The sequence below is a fragment of the Gavialis gangeticus genome, unplaced genomic scaffold (assembly GCF_001723915.1).
Source record: "Gavialis gangeticus isolate Ggan-Ray unplaced genomic scaffold, GavGan_comp1, whole genome shotgun sequence".
Classification (NCBI taxonomy): Eukaryota; Metazoa; Chordata; order Crocodylia; family Gavialidae; genus Gavialis; species Gavialis gangeticus.
The window spans coordinates 28697715-28707476 of NW_017728998.1; the positions used below are offsets into that span (position 1 = coordinate 28697715).

Genomic DNA, 9762 nt, shown 5'->3' on the forward strand with positions numbered 1-9762 from the left:
AAACGTCCACTCCACGTCTGCTCCAAACTCACATGCCCACACTGAGCAGCAGCAGCAGCCAAGCAGAAGCTGTTACTCAGTGGGGGGAAAAGCAGCCCCTCTCCCTCACAGCTGCCAGGCCCTTCTTGTTGCAGCTTCCCAGAGCCTGCACCTGGGCTGCTGTGTGGCTCCTCTCTGCTGCCATCACCGCTGCCTCCAGCCTGCCCAGCAGGGCAGTGGTGGCAGTGCAGAGGAGCTGCAAGGCAGCCCAGGCACGGGCTCCGGGCAGCTGCAGCAAGAAGGGCCCGCAGTGGTGAGGGAAGGGCCGCTTTTCCTCTGCACTGAGCAGCAGCTTCTGCTTGGCCGCTGCCACTGCTCAGCATGGGCAGGTGAGTTTGGAGCAAGTGCAGGGCAGGCCAGGGTCAAGGCTGTTTGCACAGGCTCTAGCTCATCCCCTCCAGCCAGGACGAATTTGGAGTGAGTGCGGGGCAGGCCAGGGTCGGGGCTGGGGCTGTGCACTGCTGGTGGTGGTGGGGAGGAGTTGTAGGGAATATGGGCTCCTAGCTGTTGGGTGTGTGTGTGGGGGGGGGCTAGTGTTTAACTGTGTGATTAATTGCAACTGTTGGGTTTTTTTAAAACTTGCTATTAATTGCAATTAAATTTTTTAATCATTTCTCAGCACTAATTAAAATATTTCTAAACAAGGGTCTCTCTTACAGCCTGTCAAGCCTGCCACCATAATAGGTTTTCCCTTCTACCATACCATTCCCTCACTAGATCTCATATCAATGGAGAGGCTATACTCAGAAACTTATCCATCAAGACTTATGGAATATTCTGCTCAAAAATGTTTCTCTCTTGTTTCTAGAGTCCCTCACTCCTTGAATTTATCTCCAGACTCCTCTTCCTTGCTCAGATCTACTCCACCCCTAACAATCCTTTATTCATTTAACTTCTTGAAACTTTGCATTTTTAGAGACAAGTAAGGGCTTGATTCTGTGTACACAAACTTGCAGAGAGACAATAGGGCTGATGGGTAGGTAATCAAGTCTGTTGTGTCTCAACTTCCTATACTGCTGTTAACAAGGATGTTATCTCTGGAGACACAAATCTACAATTTGAGAACTGAAACTAAGCATCCCAGAGATTGATGCTTAATGGGATCTTCTAGACCAGCAGTTCTGAAATGGGGGTACATGTACCCCCAGGCGGTATGTGAAGCCTCGTCAGTGGGTACATGAGATATATTTCATACATTGTCTAACACAGGTCGAAGGCCCTAAAAAAAAGTCTCGACAAATTGCCAGGGTTTTACTGCTGTAAAAACGCCTGCATGTGGAAACCAGATATTCTACTCCTGCTCCATGCCTCAACCTTGCACTGGAAACGTCGTTCTTAGGGGGTATGTGAAGTCTCACTCTGAGACAAAGGGGTACGTTGAATGAAAAAGGTTCAGAACCACTGTTCTAGACTGCGCACTGAGTCCCATTGGTTAGAGTGGCTTTCTTTAATCTTTATTAATCTATGGAGGAGCCTCTGGAAGCCCCATAAGATTGGGCCCCCAGAACAGTCCATGACCTGTTGTGACCTATTTCTAAAACTTCTAAAAAAGTTACATGATTATATTGTCTCAAATAATATATCATTAGAAGTTATAATCTGTATTCCATGGTGAGGTCTTTGAGCTTTAACATACCTTAAATTAAAAATATCTTTATATAGGTTTTTTTTTTCAAGCATCTTAAGAAAAAATTAAAAGTATGATTAAATCAAATCTGATTTAAATTTTTAAAAATCCAATTTTTATCTGGAAATAACCGATACCTGACATAGCTCTGGTTGGTGTCATTGACAGTTTCTGTTACTTGGGTTGTACGATCAGCAGGAATCTTGACCTTCCAACATAACTGACTAACAGATTTGGAGAAGCAGGTAAGAATTTTGGGCTGTTACAGAAATGTACATGGAGTAACAGCAAACTATCAGCTAAGGTGAAGATGCAAATCTACAAGACGTGTGCGTTGTCATCTCTGCTTTATAGTTCAGAAACATGGACTACATATGCTAGGCATAGCAAGAGACTGAACAGGTTCCATATGAAATGTCTGCATAAGATCCTGAAAATAAAGTGAGAAGACAGAATACCAGACACAGAGGTACTGGAGTGCCCAGCACTGACACACTTAGAAACCACTATCAAGAAGAAAAAGGTGGTGATGGCTCAGCCATATCAGGAGAATGGGAGAAGACTGTATCCCAAAGAATATTTCATACAGTGGGATTTGAGATGGCTCTAAGGTGGGGTCTCCCTCTGTGGTGGTTCCACAATGTGTGCAAAAACTATATCAAGTTGTTCAGCGTAACATAGAAAACTGAATAGCTTTCTGTGCGCTCCTCCTGATCTGGAGGGAACATCTGGCTTAACATGAAGTGGCTTTGATCCGGAGGATGAAAGCAAAGCAAGAAAGAAGAAAGCAGCATGGTGTAAACTTGGACTCCAACTTAGACAACGTATGGATCTGTGAACCTTTTACCAAGCTGGGTCGCTCTCAGATTGGGCTTGTCAGTCACAACGGATTCATCAGGCGTCTGATTAGACTTCTTTCATGTGCACCTTGATCCAGAAGATTGACAGTTGCCTACTAGGTCAATGCATTGTGTGCTCTACTTTAACTCTGTAATAAAATAAGTTCTCTTCATAGTAAACTTGCATTGTAGCCAGACTCTGTTAGATCAATGTATCCATGAGCCCAGAATGTTTATAGAAGAGTTAGGTGTAAGCACAATTGTTAAAGTGATGCTTTTGGAATGAAATGTAAGGCCCATCTTGCCATATATGCCTCATAATCAAACAAACTAAGTTTGTACCTTCTCAAGAAAATTGAGAGTAAGAAAAGAAAATTTGTAAATATGGGAAGATGATTTTTAGGGTTTAACTTTTTGTACTTTCTAAAGGTACTACTGATATAGTTGTTTTAAAGATCAGGCTCTTGCATTTTTTAGAGCTGCTTTAGTGTCTTGTTTGAATATTCAGTAACTTGCATTCTTCATTTTGTTGGGCTTTTCTACAAATCAAAGTACTGTTACATTTGGGACATTTCTTAAAATGTAATAAAACTGATTTTATACAGAAATATGTCCAACATGGGAGCACTACACCATCAGAAACTATAATCAAGTACCAGTGGCAGTTTTGGAGCATTAATAACATGACTTTATCATTCTGAAAATACCAGTAAGATACACTTTTGCTTTATATCAAGTTTCCTTCAGTCCCTTCTTTCCCGTTTTCTTCACAGGTATCCTTCATCCAGAACCTTGTCTTTTGTGTGGAAAGAGCATATCGAGTACCCGATTTTGGTGTCTGGGAAAGAGGAAGTAAATACAACAATGGGAGCACAGATTTACATTCAAGGTAATTTGCATACCTACTTATAATGTGAGTGTAAATAATTCAGGTAATGGATCAAAATAGCTTATTACAGTAGTGTACTCACTTCTTTGGAAAATGCATTATGTTTTGAGTGAAATTGTAACTGAGGACCTTTGAAGACTCTCATTTATGATTTAGAAAAATAACCCCAATTTATATACAATTTGCATGCACAAATAAGTGCCATAACCATGTGAAGCTGCATGTTTTGTTCTTTTTTTAAAAATGAAAACGCTACAGGAAAGTTCCATCATAAACTACCATTGCATCCCTAAATTTCAGAATCATCCTTTTCAAAAATGTGTTTTTGGAATTTAAAGATGTTAGTTTTAAAAGGAAACATTATGCATAACATTAAATGAATAGTAGTGTTTATGAAGAATTAGGTTCCTTTATTCTTTCATCTTCGTTAATAAAGTTAATGGGCACATTCATATATTCATTACAAAAATGCAAGAGTGTTTTCTGCTGAACAAGAAATGACATTATTTTTTTGTTTCTGGAAAAACCAGTATTTTGTAGAAGTGCACTGACACATTGGTCCCATATCAGATTGGCGCCAATATAAGGAAAATTGACAGTATTAGGAATTGGATTTTTTTGGCTGAAGTGGCCAATAAATGGCCCATGCATGCGCAGCCACAGTGCAGCATGCAAATGGCCAAGAGCTCAGCCCGGCAGCATGGAGAGCAGCCAGGTCTGTCTGTTTCATAGTTTCTAGGTTCGGAAGGGACATGAGCAGATAATCAAGTGTGACCCCCTGCCCTGGGCAGGAATGAGTGCTGGGATCATAGTACCCCAGCCAGATATCTATCCAACCTCCTCATGAAGATCCCCAAGGTAGGGGAGAGCACCACCTCCCTTGGGAGCCCATTCCAGAGCCTGGCAACCCTAACTGTAAAGTAATGCCACCTAATATCAAGCCTGAAGCCTGGTAAGACTGTTGTGAGGGAAAGGGCGTAGAGTGGGACAGATCGAGGCCCCCGCGGTAAGAGAGGAAGTGGGGATGCAGCTGGGGTAGGGGCAGATGCTGCAAGAGCAGAGTGGGGGATGGAGCCGCAAGTGGCTTGTCCCAGGGCAGGGCAGCTCCCACCGCTGCATGAACCCTGGGAGGGCATGGGGGGCACATGCGCCTGAATCCGCATGCAGGGCAAGGGCAGGCTGCTACTGTGGCCTGGGGCCAGGATGGTGCTGGGCTCTTCCTGACAGGGGGCTGGACCAGGCTGTGCTTGGGGCAGGCAGCGACTATGGGGGGCTACAATGAATTTTGGGGTGACTGCAGCCCCCCTCCCAGCACAGTCACAGTCCACCCTGAGTGCAGCCCCGGCCCAACCTCCACCAGAAAAAGCTCGATGCTGCCCCAGCCCACAGAAGCAGCCTGCCCTCGCCCCGCACGCAGATCTGAGGGCACACACCTCCCATGCCCTCCCATGATGCGTGCAGTGGTGGGAGCTGTTCCCCCGACATTCCCCTGATGAGCTGCTTGTGGCTCTGTCCCCTATGCCACCCCACCCCACCTGGGCAGCGCCTGCCTCCACCCCAGCCCCACTCCCTCCCTCACCATGGGTGCCTCAGTCTGCTCCCCTCTTGCCCCTTACCCCACAACAGACTTAACAGCCATATGCTGTTCTCCATGCTGCCTGGCTGCATATCAGAATCAGATCAGTATCGGCTGTTATGGCTTGTTAAAAATCAGCCGTTGGTATCAGCCCAAAAATTCTCTATCAGTGCACCCCTAGTATTTTGGGTACTTCTCATCTTCCATTAGACTGATAAGAAACTCAGAAGTTTTTTGGTTTCCAGAGTAATTTTGTTCATCAGGTTGTTGATCCACCCAACTTTAAAGTGTCACTTTGAGTGGCAGGATATGAGTTCTTTAATTTCAAGAGCATTTCAAGGATTGTACTAACGATACACCTTGGCATTCCCATAAGCTGATCATTTCACGCTGCCAGATAATGTATTCTTTCGTGGTCTAATTGCTTTATGATGAGAATGTCAATATATGTACTATTTTTTTATTCATGTACTCCTGAAATATAATTGAAATAATATATAAGCAAAATTTGTGCTCCATTAGCTATGAAGTCATTAAGTCTGTGACTTTTTAGATGATAAATATAATATTATTTTAGAGAAAATGGACTTAGAAATAGTGTAACTTTATTTTTTTAAAGTAATAATGAGAGCCTGACAGTATTACTTCCATTGTATGACATATTTATCAAATGCGGAAATTTTATTGACTTCAGGTGCTTGCATGCATTTAAAACCAACCCCATGTATTCTTATTTCTCATTGAAATAAAAGCTTATATTTACATATCATCATATTTACTCAGTTTTATGCACACAGTGGTGTGGTGGTGGGGAATAAAACTGAGATATGATTGTTTTATTATTTATTCTTTCCTGGTATGAAGTCTACACATGCCATATCACATCAAAGTTCACCTATATCATTGCCTACTGTCATTTAACAGCCTTCCCTCTATCTCTAAACAAAACAAAAAAAAAAGTTTTAAATTATGTCCTCTGTATCTTCCAATATTTTCAGTGTAGCAATATCTTGTGTGCAAAGTTCTCTAGGCAGGCACTGGAATTTATTGGGTGTACTATATAGGACTGATCATATTCTGTTCCTTAAATTACACTAGCATATTGCTGTGACTAGTGGCAACTAATTCTGCCACTGCCCCCTTGCTGCTAAATTTTCAGACCTATGGGGTGCCCTGGAATCTGGATGATGTGGCTCTGTGGATCTGGCCCACAGACTGTATGTTGGTACCACCTGGTAAAACCACTGTTAGTACCTCAAGCCCATATGCAAATGGTTGCACTCAGTTTCACTCTTGGTTATTCATGTGGAAAAACTAAGGTGTGGATTCTCTCCAAAAATGAAGGAAAAATGAAAGAGAAATGTGCACTTAAGGACCTGTTTGGATGAAAAAAAGAGTAAGTAGGCAATTGTAAAACACTAGTAAAGTAACATACAAGAATAGCAGGAAAAATCCACAAAATTTAATGCTACTTAAGGCTATAGTATAATTTGCTTGTCCATGTTTCACTGCAATGATTATGAAGTGAGAAGAAAACTTAGGTCTCAGTGCATTTTATGCTGGACTTCTACCAATTCATAGAATCATAGAAGTAGGGTCGGAAGGGACCTTGTAGATCTTCACGTCCGACCCCCTGCCTGGGCAGGAGAAAAACTGGGCTCAAATGACCCCAGCCAGGTAGGCATCAAGCCTCTTCTTAAAGACCCCCAGGGTAAACCCTAAAGCTTACAGTGTACCTTCTAACACTTGTTTACTTTTGTAATTGGAAATTATTTCCTTTCTTTAGTGGATGTAGGCTCCTTCTGTACAGGATACAATCTGGTTCAAAGTATTTGAGTGATAACCAAAAATTCCAGCCTGTGATTCAGAGGATACAAAAATCTTTAGAATATTTTCTAAGGATTACTTTTTTTAGGTTAGTTCCCAGACTCTTTTGATCAACTGAGTGGTGAAACAAGCTAATCCAGATCCTTATTTGCCACTGCTTCACTGTTACTTTTAGGTGTTATGCTGATTTGCAACTTATCAGGGATCATTATTTCTTACTAAAAGGTTTTTTAGAAGTTCCTGTGGAAGTTGGTAATACTTCTAGATGGAAAGATGCAGAGCTCTTACTTACTCTTGTGTCAAGTTGGCCAAATGGGGCTCCTCCATTCTTCTTGCAGATACTTTTACTACTGGATTTTTTTCATGGGGGAAATTGAACCAGTGGGAAGCAGTAGACATCAACGGCAAACTTTTTTGTAATAGTTTATATTAGAGCATGATCTTCTTCCCATATGTTTGAGCTTCTGAAAAATTAATTTGTCCTGTAACCATTTGATCAAGCTGTTCTCCAAGCATCTGCTGAATACCTCTGCAGAATGTCTTTGACATCTCCCATATGTGCTATTGATAGAAATTATGTTTCTGGAACACACCATCTTTATATTTCAAGTCTGAAAAGCATAGGATTCCTGATCTTTTTCCCTTTATTGTGCAGGTAATAGTCTTCTGTCATGTTGTCTGTCCCTGGTAAAAAATAAATAAATAAAAACCAGTTTGGTCTGGACACCCTTTTAAATAGTTTTAGTACTTTCTTTAAACTTGTGTTCTAGTTTCATGCATCCTTGTTGTTGAGCCCATCAAGAGAGCAAAGTAAGATGTTATTTTTTCAATATTAATTTGCAAGGTATGAAGTATAAACATGACTCGGGGGGAAATATGCAGATGATGTATTTTCTGTTGCCTTTCTCCTGATTTTTCAAGCAAGAAGTCATTTTTCAATTAAGTATCAACCAAATGTCTGCAATGTAATAGCAGTCTCAAAGTACAAAATATTATAATGCATACTGTCTAGTTTAACCAGTATTTGAAGACAGAGTTGCTGTTTCAATTCTTAAAATGCATTGGCCAATTTCCTCCTTATTTTGGAGTGCAGTGAGATCTTCCTCAGGTAGTTATCACCTACAAAATGTGCAATTAATATTCTAAGCCGGGGTGGGCAAAATATGGTCCGCGGGCCGGATGGGGCCCGTGAGGCCATTCTATCTGGCCCATGAGGCCTCTAAAAATTTTTGAAAATTAATGTTTCTCTGTCTTTGCTTCCTGTAAAAAATGACAGGAACCAGGGGCAGTAGGATTCAGGGGAAGCCAGGGCGCTTCCTGCAACAGCAAGGCCTGCCAGGCCCCACCCCCCCAGCCAGAAGCCCCAGCAGGAGCTTCTGGCCTGTGACCACGTGATTGCCCTGGCACGGGAAGCTCAGGTAAGGGTGGGGAAGGGCAAGGGAGGACCCCAGGCAGGGAAGGAGCCTGGGGAAAAGTGGCCTCCTGCCCACCCTGTGGCCTGCGCTTCCTGCTGAATCCACTCGTAGCCATGGGGCTGTCCTGAACAGGCACAGGCAGCCCCAGGTGGGCTGCGAGCGACTGCAGCTTGGGGCACTGGACATGGGGTGGGGGAGGAGCCGCTTTTCCCCCCTGCGCTTAGCACCAGTTTGTAACCCGTCCTGCTGCCAGCCTGGGCCCTGCGCTGGCTCCGGGCTCACCGTCGGGGCTGCACATGGCGGCAGCAGCTGCAGCCCCCCATTTGCCACGTCGGGCAGTGTTTGCTGCTGCTGCCCACCCGGAGCTCACATGCTGGGCAGCCCAGAGGTGGTAGCAGCAAACACTGCCTGGCATGGCAAGCAGGGGGGCCGCAGCTGCTGCAGCCACCACGTGCAGCCCTGACGGGTGAGCCTGGATCCAGCGGGGCCAGGCTGGCAGCAGGGCAGATTACAAGCTGGTACTGAGTGCGGGGGGGGAAAGCAGCCCCATGCCTGCCCTGTGCCCAGCTCCCCGCACTGCAGCTGCTCGCAGCCCACATGGGGCTACCTGTGCCTCGAAATGAAATGAGGGCAGGGGGGTACATGGCAGGATGCCCTGCTTGTGCCCCTTGCCCCCAGCGCTGCTGCCCCTGCCCCCAGCCCTGCTCCTGCCCCTTGCCCCCTGCCCAAAGCCCGTGCCCCCAGCCCAGGCTCTGTAGCTGTGAGCAGCTACCCAGAACCTGGGCCAGCTGCAAACATCTGCTGCCTCTCTGCCCTGGCCCCCACCTATGCCTATTCAGGACAGCCCCATGAAGACTGTAAGCAAGTGCAGCAGGGAGTGCAGGCCACAGGGCAGGGGAGGGGCTGCTTTTCCCCGCACTTGGTGCCAGCTTCTTCCCTGCTGCGGAGCAGGGGGTCAGGGCTGTGTGCTGCCCCTCACCTGTACCGCAGGGCTGGGGGGCACTAGGAGTGAGCGGATGCACGGAGCCCACACCAGTGTCCTGGGGCCAGTGCTGGCAGGGCCCAGAGCAGGGCAGCAGGAGTACAAGGTCCCAGCTGGCAGGGGCTCTATGGAACTGGGCCAGCTCCACCCCTCTTCCTGCTGGTACAGCCCAACCCAGCTCCACAGACCCAGCTCCACCGGTGCTGGCCCTGAGACATTGGCTCCAAGATGGTGACCAGGAGGCGGGGCACCAGTCAAGGGGTGGGGCTACCCATGCAGCCCTCGACAGCTTGCCAAAACTGGGTAAGTGGCCCTCTACCCAAAATAATTGCCTGCCCCTGTTCTAAGCATTAGTCAGCATATATCCGGGAAAGTGTCTGATATACTGAGGCAGACAAGGTTCTTTGGGTGAATCTGATATCTTTTTATTAGATCAACTTAAATAGTTGGAAAAAAATTTTCTTAGCAAGCTTTTGTGTTTAAATACCCTTCATCAGGCTGAGGAAGCATCTGCAGGTGATGTGTGTTCTTCCTGGATGGAATGAATAGTAAAGAAGCCAGAGGCTGG

The 9762-nt window shown here is 45.3% G+C and overlaps 1 protein-coding gene across 3 annotated transcripts in view; it reads left to right on the top strand.

The window, feature by feature from the left end:
• The window catches only part of PHKB (phosphorylase kinase regulatory subunit beta), a 275233-nt gene that overhangs the window by 113557 nt on the left and 151914 nt on the right, over nt 1-9762 (top strand). For all 3 annotated transcript variants that reach the window (XM_019505661.1, XM_019505660.1, XM_019505662.1), the window contains one exon: nt 3279-3394. In XM_019505661.1, coding sequence (XP_019361206.1) covers nt 3279-3394 — 116 coding nt within the window. The remainder of the gene's footprint in view (nt 1-3278; nt 3395-9762) is intronic.